This window comes from Epinephelus fuscoguttatus, linkage group LG22 (genome assembly GCF_011397635.1).
Source record: "Epinephelus fuscoguttatus linkage group LG22, E.fuscoguttatus.final_Chr_v1".
Taxonomy (NCBI): domain Eukaryota; kingdom Metazoa; phylum Chordata; class Actinopteri; order Perciformes; family Serranidae; genus Epinephelus; species Epinephelus fuscoguttatus.
In genome coordinates this window covers 30663302-30688531 of record NC_064773.1, presented here as the reverse complement: position 1 = coordinate 30688531, position 25230 = coordinate 30663302, and the positions used below count along the sequence as shown (strand labels likewise).

General features: G+C 41.0%; 1 protein-coding gene across 1 annotated transcript; it reads right to left on the bottom strand.

The window, feature by feature from the left end:
- Positions 1-12: 12 nt before the first annotated feature.
- On the bottom strand, positions 13-24322 carry LOC125882649 (rab GDP dissociation inhibitor beta-like). The gene is made up of 10 exons (XM_049566460.1): positions 24165-24322; positions 16233-16340; positions 12161-12260; positions 11701-11835; positions 6946-7144; positions 6703-6834; positions 5367-5466; positions 5084-5255; positions 3995-4194; positions 13-1187 (listed from the first exon to the last, which is right to left on the bottom strand). The coding sequence occupies exons 1-10, from the start codon at positions 24207-24209 to the stop codon at positions 1038-1040; spliced, it is 1341 nt and encodes a 446-aa protein (XP_049422417.1). The 5' UTR covers positions 24210-24322; the 3' UTR covers positions 13-1037.
- Between the last annotated feature and the right edge of the window lie 908 nt (positions 24323-25230).

Genomic DNA, 25230 nt, shown 5'->3' with positions numbered 1-25230 from the left:
GATCAACACAGCTTTGGTTTTTGACAAAATTGTTTTTACTTTGCAGTACAGAAATCATTTGAGCCCAAGATGGGTTTTTTTAAAGGTTGTTTAAGATAAACGATATCACAAGGCTCTCATCAGTTCAATACTGCTGCAGTACACATTTGGTCCTTCTTAAGCGAATACAGTCAACCACAGTTCCCATTAATGTGCTGTCAATGCTCAGGTCTTCCATCACTTTGCATGATACAGTAACTAATAAACCTCTGATGTGTTATGATAACGCAAGCTGTTGAAAACGGGTTTGGGTATTTATGCTGGACTTCAGGCGCCATTGTGGCTTGGCTTATAGTGTGTGTCTGGCTGAGGCTAAACAGACACAAAAACATCACTGACCCGCTTTACTGGCTGACAATATAAGCTGGTGGCTGAGGTGCCATGTCACATGGCTGTCTGCTGTTGCTGGACCCGAGTGTGCTCGCCACACCCTTGGAGGAACACTGCTACTCAAATGATTTAATTAAGAAGCACAAAGCCAAGCCACCTCTCTCTCACACTGACATTAAAAAAATACTTGAGACCAATAGGTGATGTACAGGTATTATTTATCTTCCAACCCCCTTTTATACAATAACAGAAACAATGGTCAGCCCCCCCACACACACTTATATCCACTCTGAAAGATAACTGTTGATTATTAATTATCATTTGATTTGGCATCTTTGGACTATGCATCATCTAAACATGATGAAGCAGAAGAATGTAGGGTTATTACTGTATATTAGGCATAACCAGTGTTTAGTGCAACATCCGCCTGAATGTGATTTGAAAAAAAGCATAGCTCCGTCCCAGAACCCTACCCAACAATACTATATCATATCATATCTCTCTATATATCATTAACTTCCTTAATGGGCCAACCATATACTTGGATCATCAGGGAGCCCGTAAGTGTGTACATGTTTCTGTGGGTTTTCTATTTTTTTTTTGTTGTAAGATTTAAGTTGTCGGCAGCGTTGTCTTTGATAATCAGGAGTGTTGCAGACGCATCGGGTCTACTCTACGTCACCGAAGGTGTCCTGCTTCTTGCGCTCCATCTCGTTAAAGTCAAATTCTGAGCCCGTCATCCTCTTGTAGATGTCCTTGATGTCGTCACAGGTGGTCTCAAAGTGAGTTGTAGCATCGTATGATTTGGAGATGAAGATCTAGAGGAGATACAAGGTCAGAGAGGCCTCTTATTCTAAGTATTCTTTCAGGGAAGCTCGAGATAGATGAACAGTCGAAGGCAAATATAGTGTTGATTGTTAAAGGAATACTTCACCCACAAAATGACCGTTTGTTGTGTAACCTGACACTCTTGAAGAAGACAGTTTTCTCACATGCTTCCACAGAAGATGGCAAATGTATTTATTGATTGATTGGTTGATTGGGGACCACGTTCAGCAGCAGAACTGTATCACAGCATCTATTTACAATCTCTCTCACAACTTGTGGAATATAATTCTCATTTATCCAGTCGTATATTCAGTACGTCACAAACATGCTTTTTTTGTTTAAAAAAAACCCCTTAGTATTGGAGTCTGGCTTTGAAGAGAGAATACTTAAGTTTCACCTTCATTTCAGTTTTAAATACTAATGTTAGCAAAAATCCACGTGTTCGGGAAGAGCTGAAAATACAAGACAATAATTGAGACTTAGATTATACAACACGAGTTGTGTCAGTTTGTAAACAGATGTTTTGACATAGTTTTGCTGTTGTTAAATGTGGTCCCCGATCAATCAATCAATATGTTGACTGTTTTCTGTGGAGGCATGCAAGGAAAACAAAGTTTCACAAATTCAAGGTAACATGGCATGACCAGCTGATATACAAATGGTCATTTTGTAGGTGACATATTCTTTTAAATGATGCCAATTGGTCCAGACTTTTGGACTTTTTGTCTGTTTGATCGGAACCAAAATTACAGGGATGAAAGCTCTCCCGGACCAAACAGGCAAACCTCAGCTAAACTAGAAGAGTTGGTTTTGGTCCTGATCAAACTGAACCATAGTGTCATTTGCTTCTGGTGTGAAAACTGTTTTCGGATGGTTCAGACTTTTAGAGCCATTAAAGGAAGATGTGGCAGGCTTCGTCAAGTGATAAGTTGCTGACAGAGGGCCTTTTCATGCTTGAAAGTCCACACTAGGTCCAAACCAAAGTTCATGTTGTTGTCAAATTGTATACATTTGATCCAGATAGTTTGGTTTCATATTGCAATAGTGAGAGCACACCAAACACTTTTTCAAGATATACTTTCTGTCATCATCTCCTATGAGCACTGCGCCTCGCCATACATGATATTGATTGGTTTGTAAACGAGCGTACGTCTAACATCAATGCCTTGTGTTTCAGGTGGGTAGGGAGCGTAAGCGTTTTTGTGAGTTTTTTTCCAATTGACTTTTCACGAGGTCGTCGGACCATATTTCAATTAAAAATTTTGTCTCCTCTCAGGTTCTACTGCGGCTCATTTTGCCATCTTTTGACTTTCCTCACTTACTTATGGTTCTCAAGAGAACCTACTGAAGCTTCATTTGGATGATCATTAAGTCCGAACCATCCAATAAAAAGAGGCACGGTGGTGTGGTGGTTAGCACTCTCGCCTCACAGCAAGAGGGTTGCCGGTTCGATCCCGGGCGTGGAAGCCCTTCTGTGCGGAGTTTGCATGTTCTCCCCGTGTCAGCGTGGGTTCTCTCCGGGCACTCCAGCTTCCTCCCACAGTCCAAAGACATGCAGATTGGGGACTAGGTTAATTGGTAACTCTAAATTGTCCATAGGTGTGAATGTGAGTGTGAATGGTTGTTTGTCTCTATGTGTCAGCCCTGCGATAGTCTGGCGACCTGTCCAGGGTGTACCCTGCCTCTCGCCCGATGTCAGCTGGGATAGGCTCCAGCCCCCCCGCGACCCTCAAGAGGATGAAGCGGTTAGAAGATGAATGAACCATCCAATAAAATGTTTTTACACTACAAAGAACGAACCATGGTTCAGTCTGATCCAGACCATCTCTTTTCAACGAAACAAAATTGGACTCTTATGAGTGACAGACCCCAGAGAGTGACGGTGGCTACGCTCAGAACAGACAGGTGTTGGTGATCAGAGCAGAGAAATTAGCAGTCAAGTTGTCAAGCGGTAGTAAATGTACAGTGTAGGTTTCAGTTTGTCCATGAACGAGGCAACATAACAAAATGAGCTGTTGTAGAACACAGGGAGAGAAGAGTCGACTTCATAGGAGTCAATTGAAAAAACTCACAAAAACTCCCAATACTTTTCAATTATTTCCTGAGAGAATGGCAGTGAGGGAAAATGGGAGGACAGAGTTTGTCTACAGACCTATCAATGTCAAGTATCAGGAGAAGCAGCTTACATAACTACGTTCGGACTTTCAGTTGTGAAAAGGCCATAAATGCACAGGTTGCTATTTTAGAGAAATTAATTACTGTGTATCACGGCAACTGTTCTCTATAAAATAGCAACAGACTGTTGTTTCTACAGACAGAAGGAACCAGACCTCACAAGTGTTTCCTGTGCCGAACATTTTTGCTGACATAACTTTCCCTGATCACACACAACGGCAGCAAAATAGCACAGTGGTGTAAAGATGGCATGTTCTTACGTAACAGCTCCATGGTAGGAAATTAATCTGTTATAATGAGAGGCATTTCCTGCTATATCAAACCAATTTTGGCTGAGGGTATATATATTTTTATATTTATATATGAATTTAGATTGCATGTTTACCAGATTACAGCCTGAATGCAGCGGTTGAGCTAACATACAACATTAACCCCGACATTAACCTAAAAACGAGAAGCTTGTTGACAACAGTCATCCTGCCCTAGATTTTAAGGTGGTCCAGGGAGACAGGAAATATTATGTTTTAACAGGGTTATTGTAGCAATGGCATGCTCTGGCTCAAACCCTGAGTAAGTATACAGGATATGTTGTTCACTGTTAACTATGCTGTGTTACTCTTACCTGGCTGTCAGTGCCCATGTCAGTGGGTTCATACAGGTCACTGATGCTGACAAACTTCTGCTCGATGGGCTGCAGCAGGTCCAGAGCTGGCTTGATCTCCTTCTCTGGGTCGTTTGTCTCCACCGTGGTGCTGATGATGGCGATATATTTACCTTGTGCTGCCACGTTGTGAGCGAAGGAGATCATACAAACGTAGATGTCTGGAAACCAAAAACGTAAGGTTAATGCCTGGTGGTACTGCCTGTGGGTAAGTTAAAATATCATTACTGAATGTTGGGCAGATGCAGTCAGCATCCAGGTGTCCATAGCCTACAATGCAATTTTCACCTTTCAAAACAGCGTGTGGAAAATGGCAGAGGGAGAGCGAGAGTGGTTGGTCTGTGTTTGTGTGTGCGCATCAGGGCCGAACTCCGCCGCGCACGATACAGAGCAAAGGAGAATTGTAAACGTGCGACCATGTAGAGACAGAAATGACATGCCGTCGTGTAAACAATATAGGTCATCACGTGTGCTGCATAATCGTGATTTCAATTTTGACCAAAATAATCGTGATTATGATTTTTTCCATAATCGCACAGCCCTAGCTTCCATCCATCTTTATTGAATTTGACTTCCAGACTGTAGACCCCTCTGTCTGCTTCTGTCTACAATCTTTTTTTTTTTTTTTTTCCCCCAAAAATTTGATAATATTTCTTCAGGAAAAGCAGTGACAGTGTGGGCTCCATACTCACTCTGTCAGCTTGGCAGATAATCACAAGGGGTTGGGAATTGCCAACTGTCAAGTTGCTCATCGGACTGTTGACCAGCGGACATAAGAGGAGTCTTGGCCCAGATATTGGTCCTGAACCCCAAAAATATTGGCCATTTCCCAAAAGGCTAAATCATTGTGAAAGCAATAGATGATGGGTTGCGACACTGCTATTTACTCAACTTCAAGCTTACCTTTACCTCTGCCTATCTGCAATACAACATTTTTATTTTCATAGGCATTCGCAGAGTACTTAGTTACGATAAGGACATTTTTTAAGAAGTATTTTAAATAAGATAATAAAGTAATTAGTCATCTGCTCATTTCTGGTGTGCACTCACCATGTTTCCTGTTGACCTGCTTTTGGGGGATGATGATCTGGCAAGAGTTGACGTCGCTAGTGTTGGCGATGGGGTGATTCAAGATGCAGATGACTCGAATCACCTGACCCACTTTGGTGACACGATCCATAACGTAGCTGGGGTCGCAGATCAGCTGCTTGCACCTGGCCATCTGTGTTTGACAAGAAGTCAAAGTTCAGAGGTCAAGGGATAGGTTTTATATCTGAAGAAGAGTCATATGTTTCCCATAGAAATCCAACAAATAAGAGAGCAAAAGGCTCACCTCTCCCTCAGACTTGACTCCCACCACCTTCCCGTTCTCCACCACGATCTCCTCTATGGGCTTGTTCAGCATATATGTCCCACCGTAGATAGCACTCAGCCTGGAATGGAAACACAATGTGAGATGTTACTTCCTACTGTCAGCTGAAGGAATGGCAGTGATAGTGACAATAATAAAAACAGAATACAAAGATCTGCAGATCCTGTCTGACATATATTCAACTGAATATAGTTCAAAGACAAGATATTTAATGTTCAAACTGATAAACTTTATTTTCTGAATTTGATGCCTGCAACATGTTCCAAAGAAAGTTGGGACCAGAGCATGTTTACCATAGCGCTACTTCCCCTATTCTTTTAACAAGATTCAGTAAGCATTAGGGAACTGAAGACACTAACTGTAGAAAGTGAAATTCTTTGTAATTCCTGCTTGATATGACTTAGTTGCTCAACAGTTTGGGGTCTCCGTTACTGTAGTTGTGCTTCATCCACACATTTTCAATGGGAGACAGGTCTGGACTGCAGGCAGGCCAGTCTAGTGCCTGAACTCTTTTACTATGAAGCCATGCTGTTGTGACACCTGCAGAATGTGTCTCAATGTCTTGTTGGAATAAGCAGGGCCGTCCCCGAAAAAGACGGAATCTGGACGGCAGCATATGTTCGTCCAAACCATGTATGTACCTTCCAGCTTTAATGGTGTCTTCAGAGATGTGCAAGTTACCCAAAATGCTATGGGCACTAACACACCTCCATACCATCACAGATGCTGGCTTTGACCTTTTTTGGTCCTTTTCCTCTTTAGCCAAGAGGACACGACGTTCAAACGTTAAAAGTTTTTGATACCAAATCACAGCAGAGATTTTTCTGTGGTGTCCATTAGTGTTCTAATGTGGTATTTTAGAGGGATTCTTGACCATAATTTTTGACCAAATTCTGGAGCAGTAAAAATGATTAAATTTAGCACCAAATCTATGTTAACAAAATGGTATCAACCCAAACAACGCTGTAACAACATATGAGACATAGTTGCATGTGGGAATGGCCATCATATACTTCCATCATAAAGCTGTAGTCCCTATACACTCTAAACTCTCAAAGAGGAACCATAAACAGGGACAATAAGTTTAGTTTCTTTGAATTTAGGTACTGAAATGTTTAGGTTGTAAACACCTGTATTTAACACTTCAGATGCTGTTGTCATTTTTAGCAACTGCTTCAAGCATTTAAAAGTCCTTATGAGAACATTATTTACTTGGCACGTACGCTGCAGTGCACAGATATAACACAGTGCTACATAGAAATATTACATGTTGTGTGCAGAAGGGAGAGTCCCCTACCTGGCAAACCCTTGTGGCAGTTCTCCCAGGCCATACAGTGGGTACAGGTATGGGCTTTTGCCATATCTGGCCAGAGACTCACTGTAAAGCTTGATTCTGTTTATCGTCTCAAGGCAAGGTTGATCCAGGTATCTGAGTGGAGAGAGATGGAGACCATTTTCAGACTTAAATAAACAATCCGATCACATGCAGTTAAGGTATTACAAAAATGACATTTATCAAACAGCTAGAAAGACTACTCACTCATCTGTACGGTAGAGGGCGAGGGAGTGGCCGGTGAAGTCCATGACGTCTGGGCCAAGGTTGAACTTTTGGAAGACGGACCTCATATCCGTCTTTTGTGGGTCGGTGCCTGACATGGTTTTGGGGTCGTTTTCATCAAAGCAGGCGACGTATTGAAGGAAGTTTTTGAAGCGTCGTTTCTCAAAAATTCCCATGAGACCTGAAGGAGACAGAGGGTTTAGACTTTGAGTAGACCCGCTTGAAAGGAAAAAAGTAAGTGACAAGAAAGCCTTACAGCATTAATGCTACATGCAACCAGCAGCTGAAAGTGTTGAAGATGACATGAAATGTGCATGCTTTTGGCACTGGCAGTGTAAATATTTTAGAGAAACCTTAGAAAGTGGTCAAAACCATGGATGTGACAAATTTGTTTTGTAATTTTCACCAGGTTGTTTAGTTAGTGCGCTGCCCTTTTGGAGCAACGTTGGTGCCTACGTCATCAGGTTAGTTGGTTCTCCTTGCCAGTGAGAACACTGAAGCATGGATGTAGAGTTGAACACAGTTTTGTTTAGAGGAGGATTTAGTTTAAAGGTGTGGGAACTGGGAACCAAACAGTAGTAATGTTACAACTTGAAAAAGTTGGGGAGGACCCTGTGGTTTGGGGTACAGAGTGGCTTAGCGACACTATCAATAGTAAGTAAGGCAAGCTAGCTGAATATGCAGTAAACAAAATAAATACATAGTGTTAGCTAGAAACAGGAATATGATGACATACAGTGAAAACCATGTTTTCATGTGTTGTTTGTTTACATATAGTTGTTGTCCAATCGGCACATTTTTGTTAATGTTGCATCCCTGGTACTACTTACTAGTTCAATCCTAGTGTTAGCTACTAACAATAATGGTACCTAAAGTTTGTTTTTCGCTGGCACACGTGGCCAACTAGGCTACATGTTTCTAGTGAATGAGCCAGTGTGATGCACAACATGTCTGAGAGGTCTGACATGACGATTTGATGCCACATAAACACTTTGTATGTCAGTCCTTCCAGAAAAATGCAGAGTTTTTTTGTGATTGTTGCAGGCAAAAATCCTTGATTATGCGCCACGTTTTCTTAAAAAATGCAATGGAATATGCGGGATATTTATGCAATTTCATGTGATGAAATTGCAGGAACTTGCAAAAATTGCGGGAACTTGCAAAAACTGCGGGTTTGATGAAAAAGAGGAAAAAAGTGATTCCCCCTAGCCTGAGTGTCAGACTGAAGCTCCCAGAACCTTCAGTCTGACATGGCTTCCATTGAAGGTGATTTACAAGGGGGAGGGAATTTGATTTTTTCTCTAACCAATCAGTAGAGATCAACGACTCACCCAGAATCTGACGTCATTAGTATCCATGCCTCGGGGTGCCGAAAACAAGCGAGCATTGCCCGTTTAAAATGTCTCTGTTGTCGTGCACGCCCAGCTGCATCGCCGTTGAATCCAGTTTAGCAGCTTCCTTAATTTGGTCCTCCATTAACGCGAGTAGTGGCGAAATACCTTGATAGCATCGTTAATGTGGTCTGTAGGATCTGTAGCGGTCGCCATTGTTGCTATCCTCACCAGTTATTTAAGTTCTCATCTTGTTTTATTTCAGACCTTAATAAACACATGGCTCAAACTTACAAAACATTGCTGAGTCAAACAAGTTCTGTAGCTAGAATATGCTACAAATTGTGTAAAAATAAATAAATAAATAAAATATATATTATGTCATGAAGGCTATGGAGAGATTCGTTTTTGCGCACCCGCTGGTTAATCGCTTTTTGAAAGGAGTCAGGCGACAGAGACCTGTCACGCGCTCTTTGGCACCGCAGTGGGATTTACCCCTGGTTTTACGCGCTCTGTGAGAACCTCCCTTCGAGCCCCTGTCACAAATCTCTCTCAAACTACTGTCATTAAAGACAGCACTTCTCTTAGCCCTGACTTCGTAAGAGAGTGAGTGATTTATGTGCGCTTTCAGCCTCCCCATCTTGTCTCGTTATCAGAGATGACGGGAGCACAGCTACTCTGAGGCCAAATCCCACATTCATGCCTAAAATCATAACCAGCTCTTTTAGATCGAGAGTTATTTCACTGGAAGGTTTCTTCCCTCCTCCCCACAGGAGGAGAAGAAACATTACACCGACTCTGCCTAGTGCACGCTCTGTCTCATTACCTGACACGCACAGCTAAAGATAAAGCTTATAGTTAGGGCTGGCTCAGGCTTGTCCTGTACCAGCCCTTAGTTAGGCTGACTTAGGCCTAGTCTGCCGGAGGACCCCTCTATAGTACACCGGGCCCCTTCTCTCCTTCTCTCTCTCTCTCTCTCGTATCCTATTACTGCATCTAGCTAACCCAGCCATTCTGGATGTCACTAACTCGGCTTCTTCTCCGGAGCCTTTGTGCTCCACTGTCTCTCAGATTAACTCATATCACAGCGGTGCCTGGACAGCGTGACGTGTGTGGTTGTGCTGCTGCCGTGGTCCCGCCAGATGCCTCCTGCTGCTGCTGCCATCATTAGTCATTAGTCATACTTCTTCTGTTATTATAACCATATGATTATTGTCACACATGTATACTGCCAGGTATTAATACATACTTTCAACATATTGTACCGCAGTAACCAGAACTATAACTATAATATTATTACTTCCATTAATGTTGTTGTAAGATACTGTCATTACCTGCATATCTCTCTCTCGCTCTCTCTCTCTCTCTCTCTCCCTGTGTCATATGGATTACTGTTAATTTATCATGTTGATCTGTTCTGTACGACATCTATTGCACGTCTGTCCATCCTGGAAGAGGGATCCCTCCTCAGTTGCTCTTCCTGAGGTTTCTACCGTTTTTTTCCCCCCGTTAAAGGGTTTTTTTTGGGGAGTTTTTCCTTATCCGCTGTGAGGGTCTTAAGGACAGAGGGATGTCGTATGCTGTAAAGCCCTGTGAGGCAAATTGTGATTTGTGATATTGGGCTTTATAAATAAAATTGATTGATTGATTGATTGATTGATTGACAGCAAGCCTCAGAGAGACACAACAGTTTTTTGTACATTACATAGAGCGTTCACAAGGAAAACCCCTCTTGCAACGAAAATGCAAGGATTATGAAATCATGCAAGCCCCGTATATTTTGCGCATTTTACGTGGAAATTGGTGATTTATGCGGCGAAAGTGCGGCGTCTTTGAAAAAATGCGGCCCCCACATGAATATGTGGACTTTGGCTGATTATGCATTGAATTATGCGATCACATAATCTCATTTTTCTGGAGGGACTGGTATGTATTGTGACATATGTTTACATCATGTCACGCAGCATGTTGAGATACCAATGTCTGGGATAATGTAACCACAGTGAAAACAAACTGGAGACAGTTTGATGTTGGATGTTCAGACATTCAGCCACGTTTATCCTCAATCATTTTTAAGTGAGATCATCATAACACAGTACCCACAGTCACCCTTTTGTAATTATATAAAATATGCAATAATATAATACATCAAAGTGTATATGAATATGTCAATCAAGTTAACAGGATTCACAAGATGGATTTCCACACTCCTCCACGCCAGGTGTGGTCAATCATCCAAACCACTCAGGGGGATATACTTTTAAGTGATTAACTCTTCAATAAACTTCATAGAAAAAGCAGCATTACGGTATACCAGGGTCTTTAGAAATCCAGGTGCTCCATTTTCTGTTAAACGCACTATATGTAGTGCAAATCACGTGCCACCAGAGTTTAGTCTCCAGTCTCTACTGGTGGAGCAGGCAGCTGAGCTGGTAGACACTGTGACTTCAAGTGTTGAGAGAGAGACCGTTGGGACAAACAGCATGTTTTTACATCTAACGCAGTGAATTAAGGGTTTATTCCAGATAGGATAAAGTTTTATAAACAGAACCATTACGGACTAAAGGACTGACGTACTAAATAATTGAGGAATGGACACATATTCGGACATGAAGGGAGTTACCACCTTTTTGTCTCCTGTTTACCAGCCTGTTAAATCCAAATGAATTATGGTGCTCACGGTTTCAGTAAACTGAACTGAATGATTGAGTTACAGAAAATCTAACTGAGCTAACGATGTTTAGCATGTCCATATTGACAAAAGTTTAAACATTTAAGACTTTCAGTGTGGGATTCATCATTATGAAATGACTTTATAAAGTCTCCAAAAAGACACCGCAGTTCAAGGCTGGATTACAAAGCTTCTGAAGGGGATACGATTGCATTGGAGCCCTCTTTGGAGCTGCATGATGGGTACCATTAGCTCAGGGAACAACAAAGTAAGTCTGTCACATACAACATTTCAGTTATATTGGACATTAGTAACGTTAAGTCCATTATGACATAGTGACCCAAGAGTTAAACTCCATAGTGTCCTGTATGTCTCCACTGTTGTATCTGTTGGACTCAGTCAAGCTGACAACCCTGTGACGTCACGCATGGCAGTCCTGCAACATGGCAGCACTCTTGCCACGAAAGATAAAACAGGGCTTTGTTTTTCTTTTGAATGCTTACATTTTTCATGTTTGTTATACAATTGTTGATAAGAGTGGAAATCCATTTAGTAAATCATATTAGCCTGACTGATTGCTTCTTGTCCTCTTTAAGTGTTAGACCCCAATAGCATTACTATTACTATTGCAGAATATAAATTGGAAACATTTCTTTGATGGTTTCAAACTGTGCATACATTCTTTTTTTATAATCCCTATTCAGTCATTTGCCACTGCATACTCAGACAACTTACTAGATTGCAGAGCCTCAGACTCAGTAGAGGGGACTTTATAGATTCTGTTGCCCTTGTACACAAAGCTGCCCTCCACCACTTTGAAATCCAGGTACTGAGTCACCTTTGTGATCAGCAGCATGCGCACCAGCTGACCTGAGGGAAGAAGAAGATTCCAACATTAGCATTACTTTCACCAAAACACAAAATGAGGCTCATGAAAAAACTTATAAAATATGCACACCCTTGAAATTTTAGATCCTTTATTCATATTGTTAGCAGCAATTATGTGCTAACTGTCCTTCCTGCAGATACTCTTGGATGTTTCAAACATAAAACATAATTTGAACCACGAAATATACAGCACTAACAACAAGCTGAAGCTCACAGCTTCACTTGGTTTGCAGGCACTCTGCACCAAAAGGTCAGAGGTTCAAGTCACAAAGTTGTACACGATATACAGGTGAGTTATCAGTAATACCGTTGGCCATAAGGAATTTAGGGATGAGGTCCACGTTCCAGTCCCGGCCTTTTCCCATTGACTCAGGAGGTTTGCCCGGAAGGCTGAAGCGCTTGTAGAGCTGTAGGGACACACAGACAATAACTTTTAATTTCAGCATTTCAGAAAGCAGAGTGACCATTTAAAGGCAAACGGTGATTATACACTCCAAAGTCTGTTTACAGGTCTTGGGGAGTACTACTGCAACCACCAGTTCTGCTGCAATGCTAAATTGGTGGTTTACTATCTTAAAGCTGTCCCTTTTGCAGTTTATCAACCCCATTTTCAGGAAGGACAATCTAACAAAAAAAGTTTGTATTGTTGTTGGTGAAGCGTCTGCCATAAGCCAAATTGCACATGTTGTTTAAGAGCTGCTACCTTCCTTAGTTGGGCCAAGAACCTGGGGCCATATTCACAAAGCTTCCTAAGTTGCATCTTAGCCCTTAAGGGGGCTCCTAGGGTGACACACTGTTAGGTGCCTGGAGCAGGACTTTTAACAGGCTTCAAAGTTTCATAAGCAGAGGAGAATAAGGCGAAAGGACAAAGAGGTAGCAGAAATATTCTCCGAACACTGGATGACAGATGACTCACGTTAAAGATCTTCAACCCAACACAATAACAATATAACACCAGAAATAAAGTAATGATAACACTGATATATCTGGCAACAGGAAAAAGGCAATAGTGCAGCAGCAATGACTTGAGTCTGTTTCAACCTCTCATCAGCAGAGTGATCACACATCCTCTAGAGTGTCCATACCTCGAGGGCTACGAAAGGACAACTAATACATCTGTTAGAAGAATGTGTCATACCTAGCAATAGGGTCAGCCACACCTTCTGTGCATTCCTCAGGCATGAAAATGGGTCAGGGGTGAAAAAGGTGAGAAGGATACGAGACCCGGCACCTGCTAGGGGGTCCCGGGGTTATGCTCCTCGATTGTTTTTTTTGATGGAAAAATGTACTTCCAAATGCTCATATCTGATTTCTTTTAGATTTACTCTAGTGGTGGTCACATGCAGAATTACAAGACAAAAGTATGAATGTATAATTAAGTAAAATAAAATATCTTTACATGTTCACATATGTTCTGTAAGAGACAAGACCAGGGGCGGACTGGGAAACAAGTTCAGCCCGGACATTCGGGCGCACCGGCCCACACATTTCTACCTATAATCCTTTATATGCTTGTACACACCCGACAAACGCTGTCCTCAGAATCAACTGCATAAGAAAATCAGCAGTTATTGTTTAATTCCAGACTATAAAATAAATGCAATAATGAATTGGCCACAAATGGCTATGTGCTTATTATTTAACTAAATAAGAGCATATGACTTTATCCTAATGCATCTAATTTTATGCACAATATAATTGTCTGCCCTGCCCAGTCCTGCTCTTGTATTACATAACCCCAGTTTATAGCTCCATGGCTCACAGCCATGAACTAAGGAGGTATAAATTGGGCAATTCTATCAACTTATTACTACAACAAAAAAATCCCACTTAATACTACTAAAAAGGTTTCCTCTGGCTAGAATGTAATGCATAGTAGACTATGCCTTCACATTGCACCGTCATATTTCTGGTCTCATCCTCCTCCTCATCACGACTGGGGTTAGTCTGTCCCTCAGCTTCATTGTCCTTGGGACTGGGAGCACAACCTAACGTTAATTGCGTGCACCCACAGGAAAAAAGCAAGCACATATTTTCTGTTAGTCCAGGTTTAAATTAGAATGACTTATTGCAATACCCAGTAGGCTAGTTGGCCTCCTGACACAGACACCTAGAAGAGATATGCAATTTGCCAAAGTCAACCTTTAGGGCTACTCGATTAATCAAATTTTAATCTAGATTATGATTTGGGCTTTCAACGATTATGAAGACAAAATAATCGACATAAAACGATTATGCGCTTCTTGTCAGTTTACTCTCGTTGTCTTGTGTTGCAAATCAAACGCACCCAGAAGCCGTGCATGCGCAATACTGCCCCCTCCCCTCCTCTCCTCTATTCACTCCACAAGCCAATCAAGTAGGTGAACTTCGAATAATGCGAGGGGAAGGTGATCGCAGAAGATTTCAAAAACAGCGTGCGGAAAATGGCAGAGGGAGAGCGAGAGAGGTTGGTCTGTGTGTGTGTGCATGTGTTTGTGCACACGTGTCCGTGTGTGTGTGAGCGTACATTGGGGTCGAACGCCGCCACGTGCGATACAGAGAGCAGACGAGAATTGTAAACGCGCGACCATGTAGAGACAGAAATGACATGCCCTCGTGTAAATAACAGAAGTCATTACGTGCACCGCATAATCGTTTGCATAATCGTGATTTCGATTTTGACCAAAATAATCGTGATTATGATTTTTTCCATAATCCAGCAGCCCTATCAACCTTGCACATTACACACTCCCGAATGTTAGCCAACATTAATATACCTGCTATAATGGCACTGTCTGCTCCTGCTCCATCTCAGTCGCTAGCAACACCAGCAGCCTCAGCCCGTCGACCAACACTGCGGCCCAACAGGTTGGTTATTTTGGAGTACTTTGCTGCCTCTTCTTGTAAAGATTTAAGTGTTTTTAGTTTTTTCCGCGCCACCCTTTCTTTTTTACCGGCTTTATCCATGTTTTCTGTCTAACGGTCAAACTAGCCTGGTCTGCCATGAGTAATGACTGATGACTGCGGCTGAGCCAATCAGATTTCAAGAAAAACGAGAGCCTCTTTCGTACTGGAGGAGGCCGCTCTTATGTCCTCCTTCAAGCATTAAAACACAAGATTGACAACTACGTTACCTCTGAACATCTCACAGCAAACAAACAACATGGGAGGGACGCGCATTGCAGCACTGACAGCTAGCAACCAGCTTGACATTCACTAGTCTCACTGGGCCAGCCCCACCAGCCCACTTGGTGACCGGCCAATCCGCCATTGGACGAGACTGACAACATCTGGACATCTCATGAAATGCCCGCGCGCATATGTGATTTTCATGCCTGATTCCTAGCTCAGAGATGCTTTGAGAACTTTCCTAAGGCACTCCAAAGCTAGGACATCCTAGCTAGTAATTTTTGGGCTAAATTAGGAGCTCTAAGCATTCTCAGCAAACTCCTGGTCATCATAGTAAGAGGGGATTACTTTAAAGTAGAAGCAGTCGTTGGTACAAGAGCTTTATAAAGGGGCAACAGAAAATAAAACACTGCATCTTCTTAAGATGATTTATTTTGGCATGTTTGTCCTTGTTGGATAGTGGATAGTGCAGAACAAAGGTTCCCAATCCTTATGCCACACATTAGTACCGTGCAAGGAATCCATATGATTTGGTAAACATGATTTGAATTATGTAAATAGTACATGAATTGTCTAAACATGTATAATGAAATAACTTTATAAGCTATTGCATTTTTTTTTTTTTTCATAATTTCTCATTCCTCACACCCCTAACAATAATATAGGTTACTGATTTAGTGAAGTAAAGACAGTTACCAGATTGAGTGGTAAGCAGTCTGTCTTCACCAGCTTTGAGCATTCAGCAGTACACAAACTGTGTGAGGATATTACCTAAGTGTTGCTAAGGAGTTGGCGAATTTCTATTTTTATTTAATAAGCAACTACAGAAAACACAGGCCAAATTACGTTTTGGCTGCTGTTCATTTTTTAAACTTGCCCCTTTCTCTCTTTCATGCACTCTTCTCTGTCTCTGTCTAGCATGTTCTAACCCTCTAGACTTCTGTGTTGAGAGGATACATAGAGCAACAACAGCTTGAACCAGAACTTCAGCTTAAGTGGTTTGTAAAGTAGACGGCACTGTCAGATTGTTGGCTTAAGAAAGGAATAAAATCCCTTTTTACTGGTTTTAGACTCCCTGTTACTCCTGCTATCAATTTCCTGATTTACCTCTTCCCATTTATCAGATTTAAAACAAAAAGTGACTATTCATATGTTTGTATATCACAAACACACAGTCAGCAGTTCTTGCTTCCTCATGTCCATATGTTTTACCTTTCAAATCAATCTGACATCCCAAATGACAAAGTCGAGCCAGCAAGGTTAAAACTTACATCCTCAAGGGGCGTGATGGAGGCACTCTCAGCTCCGTAGTAGGAGTTGCGGTCCATGTGCAGAACCCTCTTCCCCTTCACTGACATGATGCCTGATAAGATGCATTCCTGTCGGGGCAAAAACAAAACAGAAGAGGAATTAGACCAAGACCAACAGGATGCTGTGAAAAAACACCAACATAGCACATCCTATTGATATGGTATCATTACAGCACACTGGTTGTAAACATTGAAGGATGGTGCTGTTTGTTTAATAGTTGAAAATAATCCTACAATTAGGGGGACCTCTAATTAATGGTTATGGTGTATTGGGTAACCGCAATGTCCCTGGTATTCCAGCCTCTACATACTGTCTAACATCAAAGAACGGATTCATACTCAAAGACATAAACAGCCCTACTGCCTACATTCTTTGAATCACTTTGTGTTATGGATTGACAGATGGGCCATGCATGTTGTTATACATGTCACTGCTCGAGTTTCCTGCATCTTAAGTCGCTTTAAGGTAAAACCCCAGTTCTCTAAAGACTCATTCAGATTTCCACTCTGGGTCACAATCAATACAGATTGATGCGTGGCTACTTTTTTCCCTAAGTAGGGGAGACCAGGATTGGTTGGCATACTTTTCACTCTCTGCCATACTTCTCTGGCACGATTTATGTTACAATATTCTACACAGGAGCATTAAAAGGTTAGGTGTCAGCTATAAATAAATATGTATTAATGTACACACATTTTTACTAAAATTCGATGGTTTGTTATATATGTCATGTTTTTGTTCCAACCAGCCGCATCACAGGGATGGCTGGTACATATTATGGGGTTGGTTGGCAAAATAATAAGATGCTTCAGTTACAAAAAAAATATGAAGAAACCAAAAAATAACAGTGAAGACATTCAGTTCAACCAAGAACCAGAAAACGTGAACATCTAATAGAATATCTGCCAATTACAGCCGTTAAATTTACAATTAGTTGGCACATGTGCTAATCAACCCCACTCACATTTGATCTACTGTGTGATGAAATTATATTAGCTGCTACCATTACTTGACACAGACTGTCAAATATCAAAATGAATCTGATCTTTGTCTATTAACTTAAGAGAATCACATTTCCAACATCTATATCTAACACAGTTTTTATTTTTAGTCCACATACCACTTTACTTTTGATACCATGAAACTAAAATGTTTGCTCAACAAAAACGTTGGTGACTTTTAGATATTTGATCATCTAAGGACCAGAAAACCTGTGTGCCAACCAACCCTGGTCACCCCTAAAAGTTAAAGCCTGAAGGGGTGATATATTAAACAATTTGCAAGCTTTACAAAACCAAGATTATAACCAGACATTGGTGTATCCAAGAAGTTTGTTCTGACCCAGTACCAGTATAATGTCTGACATGCTTCTGTGGAGCTGGGAGGATGATTACAGCTCTCACATGGCTATAAGTCTCAGAGCTTTGGTTATGATGAGGGGAAATATGCATGTTTGCTAGAGCCTGGAATTCACACAGACCAAAGGCCATAATGCGATTACTGTGTGCATCATGTGACCGTGTGGACTTTAAAACAAGTTTTACAATGACAGCTTACAATATGGTGGTGCACTGTATGAGTTGTTCCTCTGGCCAGACAAGAATTACTTCCACCTCACCTTGTATGCCTCCACTACTCAGTCAAGTTGAAGCTTAAATCCATGTCTACCCAGACTCATATTAAAGTGAAGACTTTAAAGTATGAAGTGTATTTTTTTGATGACATGGAAGTTATCACTATATTAACTCATATATGATATATATGATTCCTGTAAATACTTTAAGAAAATAGACTATTTTTAGAGAGGAGTACATAGGACTGATGGAGAGCTTTGTTGCATGGTGCAACAACAATCACCTGAAGCTCAATATAAGAAAAAACCAATGAGCTTGTGGTGGACTACCACATAAACAGGCAGGATACAAAGTTGCAGCCATGACAGCAGACAATGCTTCAAATATGGATGTTGCCACAAAGAAGCTATGAATCTAAAACATGGATGCTTCACACACATATTCCCCCGGCAGCACAGAAGATCTTTACAACCCACGCAGTTTCAAACTGGGCACCCAAGATTAATGTCACCAATTCAGTATCTGACCAAATGTCTCTCCTTCTGTTCCTGAGATAAAGCGTTGAGTTACGGTCAGAAGAGTTTTTGCACACCATTATGATGTTACACTGAAGTTGACCTTTGACCTTTTAGCTATAAAATGACATTGTTTCGTCATTTCATTCTTTTAGACATTTGTGGGAAATTTTGCTACAATTAGCATGCGAGTGCCTGAGTTATGGCCAAAAATGTGTTTTGTGGGGTCACAGTGACCTTTGTTGACCAAGTTCTGATCAGTTCACCGTTGAGTCCAAGTGGATATCTGTGCCAAATTTTAAGGAAATGTTCACACGAATGGGACAGACAGACAGATGGACAACCTGAACACATAGCGCCTCTGGGCAAGCTGTCACCAGGGCGGAGGCATTAAAACAACGATACATAAGAACTTTCACTAGGTGATGATGTCACCTTCAATCCCTAAGTGTAGAGACTGACCTGTAATTACACAGAGGTGTCAGGGTTTGTACAGTTTGTTTCTTTAGTATGACTCTTCACCTATTACATCAAACACAGGCTAACTCTGGACTACTGACAAAGCCTGTTAGCTGTCCTATTGAAGTCAATACCATCATGACAAGCAAGCAACCAACACACAGTATAACTTCCTCGTTTTAAATTAAACCTGACTTCATCAAATCAATCACTCTCAATCAAAGCTGCCATTTCCACATTCTGAATTACATTATTGTGGATGAAGAGAAAAGAATTAACAACAGAGCAACAGAAACAAGAAACTTCAAGGTCAAAAGCAAAAGACAAAAGTTAAAAGCTGTAACACCTCTAACCAGAAATTCTGTTGACCACAAAAACCTGATGTTGCTCAGTTAGCCCTTTTGGTACATCTGCAGACCAAGTACAACCCTCTCTTTGACGTAAACCATAACCTGATTCTTGATTGCACAAGTGTAGTCTCCACACTTAATGTACACAGAGGAGTGCAGAAAGTTACACCGATTAAAAAGGTTTGCCAAAACTTAGATGACAAATGATTTTGGCCTGTCAGTGAAGAAAGCTGAAACTTGTGAAAGAAACACAGTGACCAAAGACAAGCAGCATCCAAATTAAACTCACTCTGCAAAATTCCCAGTTAGTGTTGCACTCTTTTCTCTTCCAAAGACTGGCTTCGCAATGTCCTCCCCTTCTCTTTTGAGGATTTATGATACATACAACTGCCAGCTCTGTTGCCAAAGCTTGCTTACCGATTTGCTGTTTTCATATCATGAGACTGAGTGGCAGAGATGGCATGTTGACATGTCTCTGTATTCATCCGTTAGTTTCCATTATATCATATCATTTCTATTTGTCATGTGCTTGTGGCACCTGCTTTTTCTATACTTCTTCATCTGTATATCTGACACTGACACTTTAGTAAAAGCAGCTTGAAAGAAATGTGCTACTCATAGCCTTCATCTAGTTTCAATCCAGGACACAGGCAGAGCAGTAGCTCCACAATTAACTCCTGCAGCTCTAAATTAAGTGCACTCAAGACTTTATGGGACCAATCACACACAATGTAACATGCAATCAACTTGTATTGTCTGAAAACACTTTAACTCTTAGGATTACTGGAAATATGGTCAATCTGAATTTAACAAAATGTCTAATTGCCCCCTTCATAACCTCAGTGACATAGCCACTTCTCTACATCCTCCAAAATCCAAGCTCGCTTCTGCATAGAGATGGGCAATATGGCCTATAAATAAGATCGGGAATATGTTTAGGCTATATTACAATACATGATATACATCTCAATTTTTTTTAAAATCTCCTCTAAACTATTGTAGACTGCTTAAGTATTAAACTCCTGTTTGAATAATTAAAAAAAAGTAACTACTGTTATATAATAAAGTCAAATGAAGTGCTGTCAAAGACATGCAGATAAGGTTAACTAGTGACTCTAAACTGTCCATAAATGTGAATGTGAGTGTGAACGGTTGTGTGTCACAAAGTGTCAGTCCCGTGATAGTTTGGTGATCTGTCCAGGGTGTGTCCAAAGTCAGCAGGGACATTATTTCATTATCTTCCGTCCACGTAGCAGGATTGGCAGCTAGGGATGGAGGTCATAATAAAATTACATTAACCACTGATATAATAAATTAAATAAAGTATTGTTATAATAAAGTATCGTGAAATGAAATAAATCAAAGCAGCACCACTGAACCACCACAACCATCCAGCTCGTCTCTGCCCAAAGTGTTGATGTTTTTGCTTTAAACTTGAAGCTTCTGATCAAAAGTTAGCCATCAGTAGGAAGTCAAACCGTTACAATGGCGCCTTTAAACATGAAGATTAATTCAATTAACTCAATTAATTGAGCTGAAAACACATCTACAGCTCTCCGGTTCATTTAATAATATTCATAGGTTGCACTGGCCCTCCATAATCGCAAAACATGACTAAATGAGCTGCAGTCTGGAGCTCTACAGATACAAAAGCATGCCTTGCCTGCTCTCATAGTGTTGCTCAGGAGAGAGTGGTCTGACTGGGTGGAGGAGTGCATGTGATGTATCATGTTTGTGAGTCTGTGTGTGACACTCAGAAAGAGAAAGAGCTATAGGAGAGAGCAAAAGAACCAAAACAACCCTGAGAGTCTTAAAAAAAATGACGTGACAATTTATAATCAGTGTTTGTGATATAGTCATTTTAAAGATCAAACATGAAACAAGCTGTGATACAGTATAAGCAATATATCGTCCACCCCTACGTCTGCATAGGTGCTTTCCCAAAATAACACATGACCCAGTGAAATCAGATCACTTCTATCTGTAAATGTCTGGGTTTCATCTAATGTATGATCTTGCAATGATATTGACTTGAAGGACATACATCCAGGCTACACATAAATCTCACATCAGTTCTGATGTGTCACTGTCACTCTTTTCTGGTGACATGTGACTGAAGCCAACCTATTGCTGCTTATATAAAAACAGGCTTTGACAGAGAGCCGGAGGCAGCCTAGTCATCACTACCTCAGCCAGACAGCAGTGGCCATGCTGACAGAGAGGAAAACAAACTGATCCAGTGGACAGTCAGGCAGAAAATTAAGCCACTATAAAACATCGGGAGCAAAGGCGAAGTCCCAGTTCAATTTTTAACACATTAAGCTCATTAAAATCAGAGGCTGAGAGGCAGCAAAGTCCAACACAAGACAAGAGCTGTCTTTGCAGTTTGAGATGACATAATCACAGCAGGATGATACTAGCTTTGAAATTCCCCCCACACTTTCAAGTGCGTCCAGTCACTGGAATTTGCTGCACTTTGATTTTTTATTTCTTAATTACACAGCAGATTAAAATTGTACATGCAAAACATGTGATGAGCTTATAAATGAGATGGGAACACACTCGCTTCAAAGGAATTCTGATCTTTAGGACAATAATTTCTGGAACTATTTGATCAATACAAAATCAGTAATGTAAATCTGATTTTTTTTTTTTTTACATTTCTAGTGATTGTTTTATCATCACTTGATTGCCAGTTCCTTGAACTTGTCCGTGAGATGACCTCCCCCTCATTATTGTGAGTGAATGCATTCATTGTTTCCATTTCCTCTCCTTTAATACCATTTCCTCCTTGATGGCCACAAAGATAGCAGCAACTACTTCTTACTTGGGAACACAAAAGTTATCTTGTTTTAATCTTTAGTTTTTCCTTTGGTACCTAAATAAAAGATTTGTCCATGACTATTTCCCCACTACCACTGGCGGTTTTCCGCCACTCATTTCTGATATACTGACTTAAGTAAAACCATCATTGTAGTCTTTGAATATTCCTCAACCCACAACCTCCTCAACTACTGAAATGGTGCCTTACAGGCTTCTCTTGTCTTCAGACAACAAGCTGCTTACTTGGGATCACCAAGAGCATCATGATGTGAACCAGGCGGCAGCAAGGTACAGTTTTATATCTTGTGCCAAGCCACTCCCCTCATGTGTCATTAGTAGTGGACAGATGGGAAACCCCATCCCCCACTCACTTAACCCAATGACATAAAAAGGTGCCACTGGAGGCAGAAAATATTTTTTTAAATAATACAAAACTAATACACATTTACAGGAATTAACTAAGGTTAGAAGGTAGGGGGCAAAGTCAGTGGGCATTCTCTAGTGATGTGAGCTAATGTGAGTTAAATAACTTGGAGCAGCACTGTTTTTATTCACGATTGTGGTTATGTCAAAGTATATATTATTAAAGTTTCCCGTAATCTGTTGAGTTAGTAATCATGACCGTGCTATTGTTTGTTTGTAACATAAAAGGGAATCTGTCAGATAAACAGAAGTGAAGTCACTGATTTGCAATAAAGGGAAGTAAAACCATGTGAAACTACGCAGGGCAGTGTTCTGCAATGCTTTTTATGCTGGCTGGCTGGCTGGCAGTTACTCTTGCTCTGGTTTACAGAGCTTAAATAGTACTTCCAGTGTACTTTCGGTTCCTCGTCTTGGTGGAACCACACCCAAATGTGAGCTAATTCAACACCCTGCCCACCAAAATTGAACCAATCCCCTTTCTGCTGGCTGCTTCAGCCCTGCTGTTTCTGGCTGCTTTGAGCCTGGAGCAAAACACTTTGTAACTTAGTTTGCTGTCATTAATAAATATCAATTTACAGAAACTTTGAGTTGCAGGCGATGTCAGGATTGAAAAGTGTGCTAGTCTAAAAACTGCCGTGAGTCAAGAGCCTCTGAAGTTGACAGGAAGTAGATCACGGTATTTCGATTTCATACTTTAACCGTGTAAAAGTGACAGCAAGTCAGGAGGCCTGCCAGGAAGTATCTTTCTGCCTAAAAGACAAAGGCATTGTATTTGCTGACAAAGTTAATATCCGGGTAAACAAGCCCTACACATATGGGAATGGCTTATAAACTGCCACCTAACATCATAGTGTATCTGCTTTTCGGCTTTTAGCATGCAAGTTAAAACCACGCAGTGATTCCAACCTCAAGTTAAGGGTTAATAACATTTTGTTAAAGTTTGTGACCAGTCCGAAGTTATCCAGTGATTTAGGATAAGCAGCCTGTCAGTTCTTTCGCCAAGCTTCTTCTCGTTTAACTTATTAAAAGTGCTGAGGCGTCGTTAACTTTGCGACAGTTGTTAAGATAGTAGACGACGACTTATTTCCCCAGCCTGTTGAGTCCACCGCACGGACAGGAGCTGAGCGGAAGCGTAAAATAGCTTGAGTTAGGGAGCTACTTAGCTCTTTTACTGGTTTCCCAAGCTAAATTTCTTGTTATGATAAAATTACATTAAGACGGCGATAAAGTCAACATCCAAGTTGATGGGTAACATGCACCCAAAGATTATTCAGTGAAGTTGACACGTCGTTACTCTGTTGTTAGAAAGCTAATTAGTTAGCTTTTAAGTCGGCTAACGTTAGCAGACTAATCATCCTTGTATAATCTTTACCTTGACTGGCGCCCATCTTAAAAATAACCGCTTAAGTAAATGGGCTCACTAAAGTATGTCACATTTCATAGTCAACAGAATAATGACCAACCACACTTTAAACTTATCTTGTATAAGTGAACATTTAGGCACCGTTAATCTTTCCAGTCGCTCATAGCATTTGCAGCTGGTGTTAGCCACTTTGCTCACAGTTTCCATTCACTAACAGGTAGTCGCGCACCCTCCGTTAGCAGCTAAGCTAGCTACTTAGTGCTAACGTTAGCTGCGCTGATTAGGCCTAGTTAGCTCAAAGCCAAACTGTCAAGCGCCGACTGCGGTGGTAACAGGTTGCAAATCAGTTCCACGCTACGAACAGCATCGTTGAATTCTTTCTCACCGTGAGTCCGGTGCCCAGGACGATGACGTCGTATTCTTCATTCATTTTTCTAAGTCTTTATTCCTCTGCTCCTGAATATCGGTGAAGAAGAAAATGGAGATCCGCAGGGCTGGAAATGAGAAGGGGTTGCGGTTCAGAGTCAGGCGCCTCGGGGGCGGAGCCTCACGGCTTGGGGGTGGGGCTTCGCGACTGTCAATCACTTATGAGAAGTGGCGCAAAAATGTCTGTTTGAAAACTTCAAAAATACCCGAGGGAAAAGACACTGTCTTCACTAAAGGAACATTAAATTCTCGCCATAGCTTATTAGGGATTGTTCTTTACTTGTCAGAGGAGGGGGATGGCTGAGATGTGACTTTGTTTTCTTCAAATATTTTTCCTTGAGCCTACCTGTGTGAGTAGCAGAAAATGCATGGCCCTCCCTTCACCATAAATTACCTTTTGAAGTTTGAAAGTTAAAAGTTGAAGACAAATTTCTAGAGTTGAAAAAGCCTCAGTTTTTCACTCGTCTTGCATACTGGTTAGATCAAGTTTTGGCCAAATTTTAGAAGAGAAATGTAGAATAATGTGATTGTGACAATCTATCCCTAATTTAAGATCATATCTGGATATGTGTTTTTATAAGGGAAGCATTTGTCACACGTGATGTGTTCAAGGACTGTCAGATATTTGAAAAGCCAATGATAACATCTGTGTTTCTGGCTATGATAAATGGTGTAAATATGAAAGAAAACATGCCTTCCTAATCTTCAAGGGTTTGGAAGGCATGGATTCTTTAAAAATCTGCTGTGAAAAAACACACAAAATACAGCCATTTAAAGTTGTTTATCCCACCCTTTCAGCCAAATTAAAAACACAAGTCCTTTCACAGTGCTTAAGAAATATTTGACATGCCTCCCATTTGTGCACCTCCCCTCATCCCTCATAAATAATGAACAGTCCCTTGTATGTTTAATATGATGGGCTGTATGATCAGTGTCCTACATATAGTAGATGTCAGTCTGCACAACCCCAGTTTAGAGAAGCAGGATGGAATGCAACACAGGAGCTAAGCAATGCGTTACTCTGG

Coding starts and splice junctions, on each gene's coding strand:
- LOC125882649 (XM_049566460.1), bottom strand. CDS start 24,209: ATGAATGAAGAATACGACGTCATCGTCCTGGGCACCGGACTCACG. Junction 5,467..6,702: donor CTGCCACAAGGGTTTGCCAG/GTAGGGGACTCT, acceptor TTTCCATTCCAG/GCTGAGTGCTATCTACGGTG. Junction 1,188..3,994: donor ACATGGGCACTGACAGCCAG/GTAAGAGTAACA, acceptor TATCTCCTCTAG/ATCTTCATCTCCAAATCATA.